Below are 16,768 nucleotides of genomic sequence, written 5' to 3'. Positions count from 1 at the left end.
AGTTTCTCCCTTTACCCTCTCAGTTCTTATGATGCCTCCATCTAGGTGCCCCGCTTATTCCAGTTTCCTTCTGCCACCCTTAAGTTCGCTGCTCCTGCGTAAGAGACATCTGCTCTCCGACAGGCCTCAGTATGTTCTGTGCTACCACTCCCTGTGGAGTAATATCTTTCAGAATCTGGTATGGGCTTCTCCTGACCAGGACTTCATAGGCAGAGCCATCTTGCCCATGGACCCCCATGGAGATCTTCAGGGGACTGACAGGTTAACCTGCTTTCCTGTTGAGCCTTGTCAGCAGGGAATACCAAACCAACCCGCTTCCCTGCCAGCACTGGGCTTCAAGGGAGTGACAGGAAAACATGCTCTTCCCTTAGCACTGATCAGACTGGGAGAGGCAGCTTTGCCCACTCCACCACTGGTAGGAGTTTGTGTGGAGCAGCAGGCTAGCCTTTTCCCCCATGAGGAAGGGATGCAGAGGAATGGCTGGTGAGCCTATTTTCCTTCTGGCACAGATCAGGCTGCTGTCCTCCTGTCCTAGATATTGACATTCCCTTGCAGGAATGTAAATTAATTGTGCCACATACTCAGGGCCTCAGCCCAGCAAGAATCAGGGTTAGGCACACAGCATAGAAATGTCAATCTCTGCTGGGTTGTTTGGGTCCTAATCACCCGCCCATATTTTTTTTAAAAACAGCTATGGGTGATTTTTTCCTAATAATGAATCTACAGAAGGAATGTTACTGCCATCAGGAAGTGTCAGTGGCTGCTTCCCAACGCTACATTTTGGGAGGCTGTTCCTTGAAACTAGAAAAGCTTTGTCATTACTTGTGCTGACTCCCCAACCAGTATGCTGTCCTCTACACACCACCCTGCCTCTCACCCAGTTCTAAAAGTCGCTGGTGTTTACAAATAGCTTGTCAATTGCTGACTACCCAACTTGGGGGCTTATTAAAGGGGCCTAGTTTTCAGCATGTGCTGAGCACCCACCCTCTGAAAATCAGTCTCCTGTGAAGTGTCTCAATTTGGGCCACCAAAATTGTGATTATGATCCATTATAGTAGTGTCTAGATGCCCCAACTGAGATCGGGACCCCATTGTGCAAGGCATTATATATACACAGAGTTAGAGATGGTCCTTGCCATACAGAACGTCCAAGATAGTTGGAAGGGAAATGGAGGCACAGATGATGATTTGCCCAAGATTATATAGCAGGTCAGTGCCAAGAATAGCACCCAGGTCTCTGAGGCCTAATGCATTAGACTACCACTTGCCACTGCCCCTGAAAACTTTGGCCACTATTAGTAGCTTTGTGGCTGGGCCCAATCTTTGTGTTAAGCTGCAATGCAGTTTGCCCAGGGGAGCTCTATTTTGTAATGCAAAGAAACAGTCTGAAGAAATTGAGTTAAACCAAAGCGAATTGGTCCTCAATAAATCTTTTGTTTGTAACCACCTTTAAGCAAACACTAGAGAGCTGAATGAATAGCTTTCCTACTTTCATTGCAAGACAATGTCAACCCCCCAGTCGCCTCCCTTCACTGCAATGGTAGATTAGAGGTATATATGTATGTAAAAAGAAGATGCTAAATGACATGAAGCACTGAGAAGGGAATGAAATGATATGGGCTCCGAATAAAGTGTTGTTTCTTTATTCAACTGCAAAAGGCTTCTCTCAGGATGTTTGAATTTAAATTTCACTCTTGGAATACCAATGGCTTTTTAAAGAGGCGTCTGTATATCTCTGCACATTAACATACCTTGATACAAGTGACAGAAGCACAACATCACTGGAGAAAGGAATGTACAGTTTAGTTGTAGCCGTGTTGGACTCAGGATATTAGAGAGACAGTTTGGATGAGGTAAAATCTTTTATTGGACCAACTTGGTGAAAGAGACAAGCTTACACAGAAGAACTTTGTCTAAGCTAGTAAGCTTGTCCTTATGCTGGAGAAGGCAAGTGTCTTTTTAGAAGACCTCAGGGATATTCAGTTGAATGCATCTTGCCAGTCAGGATGATTTTTGTAGAATCCATGTTTTTGAATGTGCAGGAAGGATGGTCTTATGGTTAAGGCAGTGGACTGGGACTCAGGAGATAATATCTAGAGCTTTTCAGTCCTAGATCTCAACGGACTTTACAAAGAAGGTCAGCATCAGTAGCCCCATTTTACTGCTAGGGAAAGCATTGGCACAGAGACATGAAGTTACTTGCCCAAGGTCCCCCAGCAGGCCTGTAGTAGAACTGGGAACAGAACTCAGGGCTCCTGAATCACAGTTGAGTGCCTTATGGGTTTGATTCCTACCTCAGTTGCACACTTTTGAGTGAACCTGGGACAAATCAACTAATTTTTGTGTGCCTCAGTTCCCCATCTGTAAAGTAAGGATGATAAATTGGGAATCCTTTGTTTACATTGTAATCTCTTTGGGGTAGGGACAGTTTCTTACTATGGGTATGTACAGTACCTCGCACAATGGGGCCCTGGTCTCACCTGGAGTCTCAAAGTCCTACTGTAATATTAAAGAAACTTATTGGGAAATTGATACAGTGTCTTATTAAATCTTAGCAGCAATGTTAATTCAAATTGATATGAACCACTGAGCATTCCACCTGGACTGAAAACAGCACAAAGTTCTGCGAATGGAGAGCAATGTCTAGTTAGAGGGGGTATCTAGGGAATTGCTCGAGGGTTGGAATCAGGTGTTTTAAAATCATCCTTAATAATATGGTGATGTTTTTTTCCACATTGCTTTGCATGAGGAAGAAATGGAAGCAGTCTAACTCCTGGAGGCTGCCTGTATGTGAGGCCCTATAATATCTCTGTCCTGGTACAGCCGTCTGATGGAGAAATGGAGAAAGAGCTTCCTGAACAGCCACAAATTATTTTTTTGGATAAGCAGGTAGTGATTTGCCTCCCTACAGGGGTATGATTCTATTAATTCTGTGCAGTATTGTCAACCCCAAGCATTCGAAGCTCATCAGATTGGCTTAGAAATGCATGATTTATTTTTTTAATAATAAATGTTGGATTCTTTTTCTTTGGGGTATATTCAGGTGATGTTTTCAAGCCTTTCTTCTCAACTATGAGGACTAAAACATTTCTTTTTTGAAGCTGAGATTCTCATGCAATCTCCTGATCCCTGAATCTGGGGCATAAAAAAACAAACATGAAATATTGTGGGCCTCGTGATAAAATCACTAGAGTTGGCAACACTGATCTGTATGTTGGGGTTAGCTGGGATCCCTCATCTCCCTGTTCTCTTGTTGCTACTTTGCAGTTAGCTTCTACTATGAATCAGTCCCCTTTACCCTGACTTGGGACAATCATAGGCAAATATCTACATAAACCTGGATATGAACTTTGCAGATCAGGTGTGTCCTGAACTGTGATACCAAATCCAAACAGTTTTGGGGGAAGTTTGTGTCTGGATCCAGAACTTGACTCCATGGTTTACAGCATTGCGATCCCCAGGCATTCAAAAATCATGAGTTGGGCTCCCCAAAATCATGAGCTTAGATTTAAAATCATGACATTTAAAAAACAAACAAACAATATTTGGGGTCCTTTTTATTTGTCTTATGGTGTCGTAGTCTTTAGGGTTCACATTTTTGAGTTTTTCCCTGTAACCAGGATAGCTAGAAATGTACTTTTTAAAAAAATTAAAGCTGAGATTTTCTTCTAATCACATTCATTTATAAATTGAGGTTTATGGGAAGCACCAAATAATGCAAGACTCACAATAAAACAGTGAGAGTTGGCAACTTTAGATTTAGGCTCATCTGCAGTAAATATAATACTTTGTATGATGCAATTTGTAACACATAGTATGTAAATACATGCTGTTCTTGCTGCTAGGGATCAATAGATGAAAGTTGCCTTAGAAATAAAAGGATTCCCGTTTCTCTGGAAAAAAACTGAACAAACCTTTTATTGCTTTCTTTTCTTCTTCGCAGGGTCGGAGAGTTGAGGCATTAGGTCTGCCCTCAGAGCCATGGGTCATGACAGCCTGTCTCAAGGGCTCTTCGGAGGCTGTGTTGAAAGGTTTGGATATGTTTTGGATATGCTATGGTGGAAGCCTCCACTAGAAGTGATGGCTATAATTTGAGGAGTTTCTTTTGAAGAAAGATTCAGTTTGAAGGCCCATCATTGGGCTAAAAATAGAAGGCTGGGTTTGAAGAAGTGTGATGGGCTGCTCACATGGGTGTTAGGAGAAAAATGGCTTTAAAATGTGTTTCCATGCCCTGTCAACTTAGAGACACTCTCCAGTAGAGAAGACCCGAAATATAGGTCCTGGAAAAAAAGAGAACAGATGGAGAATTATAAGTCCCTATAGCCCAGTGCTAGGCTGGTGTTAGTTGGCATGAAGTCAATGAAGCTACATAGATTTTATACCAGCAGAGTATTTGGCCTAATATGAATAGAAATCTCTACCTGTTTTTGTTTTTAATGTAGTATATTCCAGTGAGAAAATTCCCCTTCTGGCCCTGATTTAGCAAAATACATAAGCACGTGTTTAACTTTAAGTGAATATTCCCTTTGAGCTTATTAAGGCTCATTACTCACATGCTTACATTTAGGCCCCAGCTTAAGTACTGTGCTGAGTTGGAAACCCAGACATCACAGTGTGGTACATGAAACCATGAAAGTGAAGCTGTTTATAAACACAGCATAAAATTGACCATGCTAGCTTCATTGCCTGAGCTGAGTGAGGTTCAAAATAGTGCTGGGCAAATGGATTTTTTTTGTTTTGTTTTTTTGGTTCTCTGGCAATTCTGAAAAAAAAATGAAAAGAAAATCATTTCTGTTGAGTCAAAAATGAAATTTTTCACAAAATTTCAGCCAATGGAAAAGTCAGAAAAAATGGAGTCTGGTTAAAATGACTTTTCTGTTCAGCTTGGCTGAAACTGCCTTTTTCCAGCTCAAGTTCAAAAGGCAAACCAGCAACGTCCCCGGTGAAAAGTCAGGGTTCCTACCACGGGAAGGTTTTGGGTTTACAATCAGGTTGAATGTGCCTTAACTTCGACTTGGCAAGACCATTTCCAGGAAAGTATAAGGGGCAGGCAGTTTCCAGGATCTAGTTCAACCACCAGTTCTTGGGCTAGGTGCTAGGATCACTGGGTGAAATTCTGTGCGATGTACAAAAATGGTAATTGATGATCACAGCGATCCATTTGGGCCTTAAAAAAATCTATGAATCTATTAATTTCTTGGCCTACCTGCTGAGATTGTCAAAAGCCTGGCCATTTCCTCAGTTTGGCTTAGCTCCATGGAAATCAAAGATGTTATGGCTGTTTACTGAGGAGATGATCCACGGTGTCAGTGGTTGGGTTGGTTTTGTCACGTCGACGCTTGTCCACAGAACAACTGCCAGATGACGACAAGTTTCAGTCACTACCGATATAGGCTGGATCGAAACCAACAACCTAGAAGTGAAATCCTCAGATCCCCTGTGTCACACTTCTCTGTTTCACATGACTTTTGAATAAGCTTTATAAAAATCTGCAGTTCGTTTGGAAAGAACGACTTTTTTTCCTCCCCATTTTGCAACTTGAAACGAAATAAATCGTGAAGGAAAAAAAGAGAGAAATTAAAAACAAATGGAGGTAAAAGACTCAAATAAAGAATAGTCACCGAAAAGAAATGCACTTTACATTCTTTAAAAGATACATGCATCAAATTAATAGTCAATAAACTCCAGCAAAGAATGAATTGTGCTGTACAGATGTTCTGCATGTAATAGTTTGCTGCAGTTTTTCCTTTGACAAACGTCCTTATTGCGCTCGTCTTTTGAAGCATATGAAAGCAGCATTTAATCGAAATGTATCCGTCTAGCGCATTGAGCCTGCTTCATCTGACAGCAGTCAAACTGCCTCATGGAAAGTAGTTTAGCTCCAAATTAGCTTGCTTCTGCGTTAAATACCAGCTTGCCTGAGAGATCTTTGTGAAGACTCCCATATATATATATCTATAATATTCTGAGATTTGAAGCATATGTGCCCGAAAGCTGAGATAGTCTCTGTTGAAAAGTACAGTACACTACTCTAGGCTTCATCATAGACTCAGAATGGCAATTGTAAAACATTAGAATGCAGCTGAAAGGATGCTCTATAAAACTGGTGTTACAGTGAGCTAAATGGTAAAGTCAAAAACACTATGGGTAGTCAAGGCGGTCATGAGGGCCGTATAAATACCTAGATAAATAGAAGAGCCAGAATTGACACTGGCAATGAGGGAAATCCACACTGCTAGGTTAAGGTCCAGATTCTTATTGAAATCATTGGGACTATTCACTAAATTACTAATTATTAGCATTTATATTACAGTGTCAACTAGAGTCCTCAGCTGAGATCTGGGCTCCATTGTGCTATACACAGATGCCGAGACAGATCCTCCTGCAAAAAGCCAGCAATCTAAGTGAACAGGACAGACTGTGGGTAGCAGGGGAAACAGCCACTGAGAGGGGAAGGACAGACTGTGGGTAGCAGGGGAAACAGCCACTGAGAGGGGAAGTGACTTGTCCAAGATTACTAGGCAGCAGTCGCTGGACTGCCATGCAGTTGCCCAGCACTCCCACTGCTTTTCATCTTCTCTTTCCACACCCAACATTCTGCCGCCTCCCTGGGTTGGATCAGACCCTCACTATTCAACAACCCTTGCCAAGTTTATCTTCTCACCAGTGATTGTACCATTTCAATAACCTTTTTGCTGCTGGGATGTTGGCTTTTCAATTAAGTCCTGTTAAGTGAGGTGGGCAGCTCTGGTGCTGTGTTTTGCCTGCATTATGTACCTGAAATGCTTAAGCCTGAGACCCCTGATACTTGACAAGTGCACATTACTAGAATTAGGATTCTTACTAGCTGAAGCCCAGACTATGAATCCCTTGTTCGTGCTGAATAGTACTTTGCATCATGAATAGTTCCATTGAAGTCTGCTGGGCTCCTTGTGTTGTGAACTATGAATGACTAAGTGGGAGAAAGGGTATCTAATCTGGCCCATAATTTAAAACCTTCCTGCCTCCCTTTAACAATACTGTGAATTTGTGGTGTGCATGAACTTTCCTGTTGAAGGTGAACCCAAGAGATGGTTGTAAAGATCTGTCCCCATCCCCAGAGTAGTAGAATGACCAGAAGTAGACAAACAAGGCGCCTTCACCTGGTATATTGTGTTGTCATGTGGTTATACAAAGTCATCACAGCTATAATGCACTTGTTTCATAAAGAAAGGACTTATTGTATGGAGGCTTTCAGCAAGTAAGGGAGTTTTCATTTGTGATCTCTGGTTTGAGTCCAGCATTCTAAGGAAGTTCTGATTTCTAACCCTCACCTGAAGCAATATTTAGAAAGTTTGTCAATCTTCAAGAACACTGCCACTTTCATTCCATGAGCCTGCATGAAGCTCAAGACTTGGCTAGCATTCCACATAGCCCAAGATTTGGCTGGTACTCAAAGACTCAGAAAATAAAATGGAGATAGCCTGTTGCAGTATCAAGGGTATCTTTTAAATGACCCCGCTGAGATAGAAATCATAGTGAATGCAAATTTGGGGGTAAAATCTTACTGGGTCAGAATGGACACCCATATTGCATAGGTGTAAATGACAACACAAAGTGCAAGGCCTCAGGAGAATCAAGGCCTCAGGTTTAATCTTAAAACATTTCACAGAGATTTTTTGTCTTACAAGTTTCTAGCTGAGACAGATCCACTTGTTTGATCATATGACAACCATCCCATTGAAACTTCATGGCCTGAGTCATTCCAAGGCTTCTGAAAGGAAGGCAGCACTTGGAATGAACAAAAGCCACTGCCATCTGATGACTGTTTCATAACCTGTGTGCAAGGGGCTCTCTTCCATGCTACACTAGTTATGCACAACTAGTTTTTGGGCCAAAATGTACTGCAGAAAATCGAAGGAATGTTCTGCCCCAGTGGTTGTTGCAGCTGTCTGGCTGGAATGAATTAGCTTATGCTGTTGTTTTTTGCACATCAGAAATCCACTCCTTAACTCAAAGTTGTATACCACTCAAGAGAGTTTTATATCACTCATTTACCGTGCAGGTAGGGCAAAACAGACCTATAGAGCTTCTCCATGTGTCCGGTACAGCTGAGAGGCTGGAGCAGGAAAGGGGCTAAAACAGGGGTGGGCAAACCTTTTGGCCTGAGGGCCACATCGGGTTTCGTAAATTGTATGGAGGGCCAGTTAGGGGAGGGGGTTGTGGCCCGGCCCCCACCACCTATCTGCCTCCTCCGAGACTTCTGCCCCATCCAACCCCCCGTTCCCTGATGGCCCCGCCGGGACCTCTACCCCATCCACACACACCCCGCTCCCTGTCCCCTGACCGCCCCCTGCCAGCCCATCCAACCCCTCTTCCTTCCTGATTGCCCCCCTGGGACCCCTGCCCCCATTCAACACCCTGTCCCCCTCCCCCGACCACACCGCCCCCTATCCACACCCCCACCCCCTGACCACCACCCCCGAACTCTGCTGCCCTCTATCCAACCCCCCACCCTCGCTCTGTGCCCCCTTACTGCGCTGCCTGGAGCACCGGTGGTGCTACAGCTGCGCCGCCTGGCTGGAGCCGAGCCGCGCCGCCTGGCTGGAGCCGAGCCACGCCGCCGCCACCGCCACCACACAGCACAGCGACTGGGTCAGGGGCCGGACTCTGCAGCTGCGCTGCCCCAGGAGCTCACAGCCCCGCCGCCCAGAGCATTGCACCGGCGGTGCAGTGAGCTGAGGCTGTGGGGGATGGGGAATAGCGGGGCAGGGGCTGGGGGCTAGGCTCCCAAGCCAGGAGCTCTGGGACTGGGCAGGACGGTCCCGCGGGCCTGATGTGGCCCGCGGGCCGTAGTTTGCCCACCTCTGGGTTAAAACAATAAACTGCTGCTGCTTCTTGGAGGCTGGCTTAAATAACAATCAACATCCCACTAAAAATCCCCTCAGAGCTCCAGTGCCCGTGGCATCATTCTTCTCAGATTCAGGTATGTTAACACTAGAGCTGTATCAAACCAAATCATTGCATACAAGCAGCCCCCAGTTCTGGGAAAATGAGGTACTGGATCTGTCTAAGGTACTTATCTGTATATCTGTCCCCCACTACCGTAGTACCTCACTGTCTTTAGTGGATTTATTCTTATACCATTCTTGCAAAGCAGGGCAGTGCGGTTGTCCCCATTTTATAGATGGAGAATTAAGTGACTTTTCCAAGGTCACACAGGAAGTCTGTAGTAAAGTAGGACATTGAATTCAGGTCTCCCTGGCCCCAGCCTAACACCTTAATCAATGGCCCATACTTCCTATCTTCCTGAAATGGAGCTTCATAGGTGGGTCCTATTTCTATAGTGAACTAAGCCATGACCCTAGATCTGGTCTGCTCTGAACTCTGGGGCAACTCAGACCTGGTTCTGAATTTTACAACGTAGGCCTGTTACTCGTGTCAGAGATCATGGGGCCACCCCCACAGCTAGTGTATATTGGGGTAGCGCCGTTAAAGTCGTAGAAGCTGTGCAGATCTGCAAAAGTTGAAGATCTGGCCTGTTGAGTTTTCTTTGCGATCTAGGAGCTTGCTTTTGGTGATATTCAGCAGAAGGTTGTTAACTCCCAGTGTCCTTGTGTTTTGCTGTTCAGGGCACACCAGAGTAGAGGTTCGAGATGGACGGGCTAGCTTTACGAAACTGGCAATCTCCAATTCAGGCTCAAACTGGTACCTCATTTTCACTGTTATTTCACCTCCAGGTAAGGTCCATGATATATCTCCACATTGTTCTTGCTATACCTTAGTCATGGAAAAGTCTTTAAAAGTATCCGGAGGCAACACAGGAAGGAATGAGATCAATGTATATGCATATCTCAAAGCACTGATTTCACCTCCCAATGTACTGGAACACAATAGTCAGGGTGCGAGACTGGCAGTCGAAAGCTTGATTCAGGCTTAGGCCCTGCAAGTCTGAGCCTAGGGCCCCACAATCTGGAGTCATGTGATTATATCAGACTCTGAGCCTTCATTTTTTTAAAAAATAGGTCTCTTGTCCTGATGGTTGTGAAGAAAAGCTTGGAAACCTGACTTAAGTGAAGCCAACGCAGTGTTGTCTGTCTGAGATTGCAGAGAGCCTGAAACAAGAGCTCTGAACTGCCCCATCCCTCTCGGTGCAGTGTTAACTCCAAGACCCGCTCTTCTGTGGGGCGGGGGGCTTGCCAGCACAATCTAGCAGAGGAGTCTGTGTTCGTGGCAGGAAGAGGAGAGTGCAGATGGCCCAGTCCACCCACTGAAGCTGTTGCACCCTGGTTGGTCCTGAGGGAAGAGTTTCTGCTGGGAGAGGCTCAGGCCACGGGGTAGAGGCAGAACCATGGGAAGCCCATGTGATCGTGTGGCTAGGACCTTGGATTGCCTTAATCCAGCTCTGTGGTAGCCTGGAATATTTCACTGAAATGTTAAGAACTCACAAATTAGTGTCTAAATATCTAGGTGTGTAATGGCCCCAGTTTTAGAAAGACTAAATTGTGGTGCATAAAATACCTATGTCCCCTTAAACTGTGAGCATTTGGGCTCTGCTGTGGGGTACATTCCTGCAAGTTCCTGGGAACCTCAGCTCCCACTGCTTGCACTCCCACTGGCATCAGGAGGAACTCAGCTCCCAGCAGGCTCTGGCCCGTAAACTGGAAGTGTGGTATGTTGCAAATTCACTGCAAAAGCTACTGCAGTGAAGTTAGAAGATCTTCCCATTGAATGAAGGTCAAACCTGGATCCCTTTTGTTACACTGTTAGCTAATAAGGACTGTGCTGAGAGATCTTTTCAGACAGCAGCATGAAAAGCAGTTTCATTTTGCATGATCTTTGACTAATTTAAACCAGAATACTGTACATTTTTAACATACATCATAAAAAATACACTCTGAATTACATAGATAATTCTGCCTTTTAAATCTCCTTCAGTGGGAACTGTGTTGGAGAGTGTACTGCATGCTGGACATTTATAGCAGATGCTTTCTTGGCATCTATGATAAACAAAAAAAGTAATTTCCCAGGCACTTGGGATCAAATTCTATCATTAGTTTTGCATGCGCAGCCTGCCGTAATTATTCATGCCCCTGTGACCTCCCTTTTGGATTCCTAGATGGGACTATCCTTAAAGATGCAGCTGGTGCTAAATGTGGAGGCCCCAACTGAATGAGGCATTGGTTGGAGGGAGCAGATTATTTCCACGGGTGAGTATGTCTGCACTGCAATCAGAGGTGGGATCGCGGCACAGGCTGGCAGACGCGCATTCGCTTTAATCTAACGAGCACAGCTAAATTAGCAGTGAAGGTGTAGCAGTATGCTTCAGTGCAGGCTGGCAATGCAAGTATGTCCCCAGAGGCTTGTACAGCCCGTGCTGAAGACTGCCCTGCTGTGTCTTCGCTGTTATTTTTCGCCATGCTAACTAGATTAAAGCTAGCACGAGTATGCCAGCCACTGCAGTCACCTCTGTGATTGCAAAGCAGACATACCCAGTGTTGCATAGGCTTGCTGTTTGCTTCTGGGTATCATTCCCTGTAGTGATATGGGTCTGTACGAGCTTGATCCAACTCCCTTTTAAGCCAATGAGAATCTTACGATTGACTTCAATAGGAGTTGGATCCAGCCCTTAAATTCTGGTTTCATTTGAGTCCTAGATGTCTGAGGATATGCCTACACTTCAGTCACCCATGGCTGGCCTCTGCCAGCTGACTCAGGCTCGTGGTGCTGAGGCTAATGGGCTGTTTAATTGTGGTGTAGACATTCGGGCTCAGGCTGCAGCCCAAGCTCTGGGATCCTCCGACCTTGCGCTTTACGAACCTGGCAATCTCCAATTGCAATCTCCAATTGCCAGGTTCGTAGAACTTGGGCCGAACGTCTACATTGCAATTAAACAGCCCCTTAACTTCCGCCCTATGAGCCCGAGTCAGCTGGGATGGACCAGCCATGAGTTTTTAATTGTAGTGTAGATTTACCTTGAGAAACCTTGATCCACTATTACTAAAAGTCCCTATGTTTAAATGTCTGCACGCCACTTCTGGTCAGTTGCAATTTGCTTGCCACGTTGTTCCAGTGGAGCCTGAGTTTGTTTAAAGGGACAAGGGCAAGTTGAAATCTAGTCAAGTTCAAATAAAAGTAGTTTCAGGTACTACACCTGCCTTCATGTCCCCATCTGACAATGTTTGTGTTTTTTTAAATAAATCAGCAAATAAGCCTCTTAGACATTTGTACTGAAAATATAACTCAGACAAGTACATTAAACAAATCTCCATTAAAGTTAACAGAGTTGCGGATTTGGGATTGATGACAAAATCAGGTTATAACAGGAGTGTCTTGGCCCAGGTGATCTGGCTAAATTTCAACCAGGAGATTACATTCTGCCCACCCAGTTTTGCTTGTGTAGTTTCAACTGGATAAAGTGATCTTCACATTCTGTTTCATATTCTTGCGCAGCGTTTAGGGTAGGTCTACACTTACCTCTGGGTCCGGCAGTAAGCAATTGATCTTCTGGGATCGATCCCGGAAGTGCTCGCCGTCGATGCCGGTACTCCAGCTCGGCGAGAGGAGTATGCGGCATCGACGGGGGAGCCTGCCTGCCGCGTCTGGACCCGCGGTAAGTTCGAACTAAGGTACTTCGAATTCAGCTACGTTATTAACGTAGTTGAATTTGCGTACCTTAGTCCGAAGTGGGGGGGTTAGTGGGGACTAGGCCGTATACACCAAAGAAATGCTGCATTTAAATGGTGGGTGAAGTGATTCCTAATCAGCTTATAGAATGATGTGGTATCTTTGGACAAAGGGTGTTATATACAATGTGTACAATATGTGACAGTTAATAGTTGCACTAGTAATAGTAATGATATTCCTACTGCTTATTTATAATGTTTTAACCAACACTGTGGCGAAGATTAACAGCACTTTAGGCCCAGTCCAGCAGAGCATGTGCTCAACTTTAAAGATGTGAATAGTTCTGTTGAAGACATTCTCAAAGTGCCTTTTGCTGGATCACGGCTTTAAGTCTGATAGCCGAGAACAATTTCAAATTTCCAATGATCGACACTCAGATAGCTGGTCGGGAACCGATAGCAATAGTTCGTGCCTTTAATCTAGCAGCTTTGTCAGTTCAAGAAAGGTTTGGTTACATGTTCTGTTTGGGCCTGATCCGGGGCCTGTGGAAGTCAATGGAAAAACTCCCATTGACTTCATTGGGCTGTGATTTAGGCCCTTTCATGAATGTATTTTCAAACATCAGTTCCTGTGTTAGTGGCCATAACCAGGTGTTCTGGCTATGAAACATGCTTCCTAAATGTTGTAATAATCTGACATATTTTCCTCTCTCAGGTGCTGACTTCACTGTTGAGTCCCAGCCATTTACCATCTTCCCTATCCCCAAGGGAGAGAAATCCATCACGGTCCTTGCTGCTGTGCTGGGCTCAGTGGCTTCAGTGCTAGTTATGGGTCTTCTTGTATTCTGCTGGTCCAAGAAAAGCAAAAGTTTCAGTAAGTGGGAATCCCCAGGAGAGCTCTCCATCTGCAGAGTCTCTCCCATTTCACTGGTGTCTAAAGAGTGACCCTTACAGAGTTCCGTAATAATGGTAAGGCAGGCTGGGCTGGTATTATTGACATTGTTCATATCTCTTGTACACATTGGGCCTGACTCAGTGAAACTCAGATGACTCCAGCAGAGATCGTGGTCTTATTGTGCTAGGCACTGTTCATACACATAATAAGACAGCTAGTCCTTGCCCCAAAGAGTTGACAATAACCGACAAAGGAAGCATTATGATCCCCACTCTCCAGATGGGCAGCTGAGGCACACAGAGAATAATAGACAGGTTTTCAATGGTGCCAAAACCATCATCAGTGGTAACTGCTGAGCACTTTGGAAAGTCATATTTCCAAGATGTCATGCAGGGAGTATAGCCAGGAATTGAACACAGGTCTCCTGAATCCCAGCCCAGTGCCTTAAGTACAGGGCATCCAAGCAGAGCACTCTACAGCTCAATTGCACGTTGTAACTTCCTTTTTATCCAAACTGGGCTATTTTAAAAATCAGATCAGGCCATATTCTCCTCTCCCTTGTACTGGAGCAATGGTACTGAAGTCAGTGGGACCTTTGAAATTCCAGGTCACTTATCTAGGTGTCTAAATCAGGATTTAGAAACCTAATTTTAGGCTCCTGTGTTTTTTTTTAAATCTTGGCCCCTGTATTTCCCCTGTATTTAGAATAGGAAATAATGAGGCAACTCAATGTGATGTGGCAAATATAAAGGCCCAGGTTATAACTTAAGGATGCTTTCTACCTTGTGGCCCTAAAACTGGCATAGCTTCAGGAGGAGTGCCCCAGAGCAGAAATATCCTCAGGTCTAGAGTTGCCAGTGTAAGGGGAATGGCTGGAAAGAAACAGAGCATGGTCAGGACTTTTCTGCATGCCAGCAATCCCCAGTTGCCGTCACAGTCAGATGGCGTAATTTGAGCACCTTCAAAGTGTGCTAACCTATGCTGGGGAATGACTCCAGTATGCAAATAGCTCAGGAATGGGGAAGCCCAAAAATGGTTTAAAGCCTCACTCCTGAGTTGCACTGTGTAGTTGTCTTGGCTGTGACCAGCCTGAGTTTCTAATGATGCCCAATGTATACCGTGAGGATCTGAAGACAGAGTTTTGCTGAAGTGAAGAAATGTGATCCCTAAAGGTAAAATGCAATGAAGTGTAATCATAAAATAAGCCTCCCCCTTTTGGGCAGAGAGAACGCACACAAGATTAGATGCCAATTCACAAGCAATAGATTGTTTCTTAAAGTAATACTGTATCTGGCTCTGAGCCCTGAATGGACTAAGAATGATGTAACTGTTTATTTCAATACAGAAACAAAGATTGAACAGGCTAATGTACCACAAGCAAAGAGCAATATGAAATCCTCCCAGATCCCGCCACAGCAGCGTTCAACTCGTGCCAATCTGCACCATGCCCGGGAAGAGAACAAAAGAGACATTGCTGGGATAGAAGGAGGTGAGCCTGCAGAATGAGAATAACTCACATTTCTAAAGCCCCTTTCAACCCAAAAGATCTTCACGCACCTTACAAGCTATGAGCTTGTGTAGATTGAAGTTATAATTTTGCAGGTTAAGGATCTGGCCTAGATAGATAGATGAATCACTTGCGCCACTAGAGCTGATTACTACAAATGAATTCTCTCTCTGAACTGAAAAATGTCCAGGAGAGTAAATGTGGGGTTCAATTTTTAAATGTCTATAGAAGTTATGAATTGAGCGGTGTCAGGATTTCACCCCCAGTTTTGCCACTGATTTCAATGAAGCCAATCTTTAACCCATACAGGTTTTTTTTTGTTTTTTATTTAAATCCTCAGTTTCCGAGCATCTCTTCCAAAATTGAAGAGAAAACGTTGCTTAAATATGGTTATGGTCAGAAAAAAGGCCATGTAAAAATGGCTTATTTGCTCAAACAATCTGTTGCGTGTGTTTTCAGATCATATCTGTTTATGTTATTGGCAAAACTGACATGTGAGTGACAGAATCAGCCTATATTGGCAACAGATAGTCCCGATGGGCACCGTGTTCCAGAAAATCAATTGCAAGTGGTCACTTTGAAGTGAGACTATAGGCAAAATGGCAACTGTAACAATGACGTTGTGGGGTTCCTTCTGTCTTGGTACTTTGATGACTCCCATCACCATAGTATGTTTATTCCCTCTCAAATAATCCAGACCAAATTTGTTCCATTTACAAATCAAAAATAAGCCTGCCTGAAAAATGTCACCCTGGATCTGAATATCATTATTGTTTATACTCTCTTTGGCACCGTCACTGTGCTCAGCGCTTACAAGTGACAAACATTGTGGCGATCCCTGCCCCAAAGAGATTACAGTGCCAACTCCCTTTGAGGGATGGTGCTTAGGCAACACCCGTTGCTCAGTATTTTCTATTGGTTGGTTTAGATGGCTCCCCGCTCAGCATGCTGGCTTTTGTGAATCCCATTCTCAGGTGTGTATCTCTCCCCATGCACTGTGTAGGGAGCTTGGACACCTAACCCAGGGTTCTGAATTCTACTTGGTAGCAACGTGCCTAAAAGTTGCCACATCCACCCTAATTGAATTGGCCTCGTTAGCACTGACCCCCCACTTGGTAAGGCAACTCCCATCTTTTCATGTGCTATGTATTTATACCTGCCTACTGTATTTTCCACTCCATGCATCTGATGAAGTGGGTTTTAGCCCACGAAAGCTTATGCCCAAATAATAGTCTCTAAGGTGCCACAAGGACTCCTCGTCGTTTTTGCTGATGCAGACTAACCCGGCTACCGCTCTGAAACCTAAGTGCCTTTTGTGAATCTAGCCCTTAGGTTCCTAAATCTCATTAAAATCAATGGGTCTGACTGAGGCTCCTAAGTGCCGACAGGTACATCTACACTTCCGGCTGGAAATATAATTCCCCGATCAAGGATACAGACCTGCATTAGCTCTGATCAACCCAACGTGCTAAAAACAGAAGTGTAGCTGCCGCCGTGCAAGCAGTGGGAGGGGCTAGAAGTGCGAGTACGGGCCTAGCACCTCGGACAGGTATATATTCGGGATGGCTGGTCCTTCCTGCTGCTCGAGCCACCCCCTCTACAGTCTGTTTTTACAATACTAGTTTGATCAGAGCTAGAGTGAGTATGTCTCTGTGCTGGGAATTACATCCCCAGTTGAAGTGTGCACATGCCCTAAATTGCTTTTGAATCTGGGATGTAGGCTTCTAAGTCACTTAGGTGTTTTTACCAGTTTTACCAATA

At 44.5% G+C, this 16,768-nt stretch overlaps 1 protein-coding gene across 6 annotated transcripts in view; it reads left to right on the top strand.

Moving 5' to 3' along the window:
- Window positions 1-16,768, top strand: part of PKHD1 (PKHD1 ciliary IPT domain containing fibrocystin/polyductin) — a 390,722-nt gene that overhangs the window by 359,766 nt on the left and 14,188 nt on the right. For 5 of the 6 annotated variants that reach the window (XM_054023612.1, XM_054023614.1, XM_054023615.1 and 2 more), the window contains 5 exons: window positions 2,754-2,889; window positions 3,944-4,031; window positions 9,612-9,719; window positions 13,321-13,479; window positions 14,846-14,989. In XM_054023612.1, the coding sequence (XP_053879587.1) occupies window positions 2,754-2,889; window positions 3,944-4,031; window positions 9,612-9,719; window positions 13,321-13,479; window positions 14,846-14,989 (635 nt within the window). Of the gene's footprint in view, window positions 1-2,753; window positions 2,890-3,943; window positions 4,032-9,611; window positions 9,720-13,320; window positions 13,480-14,845; window positions 14,990-16,768 lie in introns of those variants that run through there. The other variant, XM_054023617.1, reaches the window with a different exon arrangement.

The sequence above is a fragment of the Malaclemys terrapin genome, chromosome 3 (assembly GCF_027887155.1).
Source record: "Malaclemys terrapin pileata isolate rMalTer1 chromosome 3, rMalTer1.hap1, whole genome shotgun sequence".
Taxonomy (NCBI): Eukaryota; Metazoa; Chordata; order Testudines; family Emydidae; genus Malaclemys; species Malaclemys terrapin.
The sequence above is the reverse complement of the archived record's forward strand: the minus strand, read 5'-3'. Positions and strand labels throughout refer to the sequence as shown.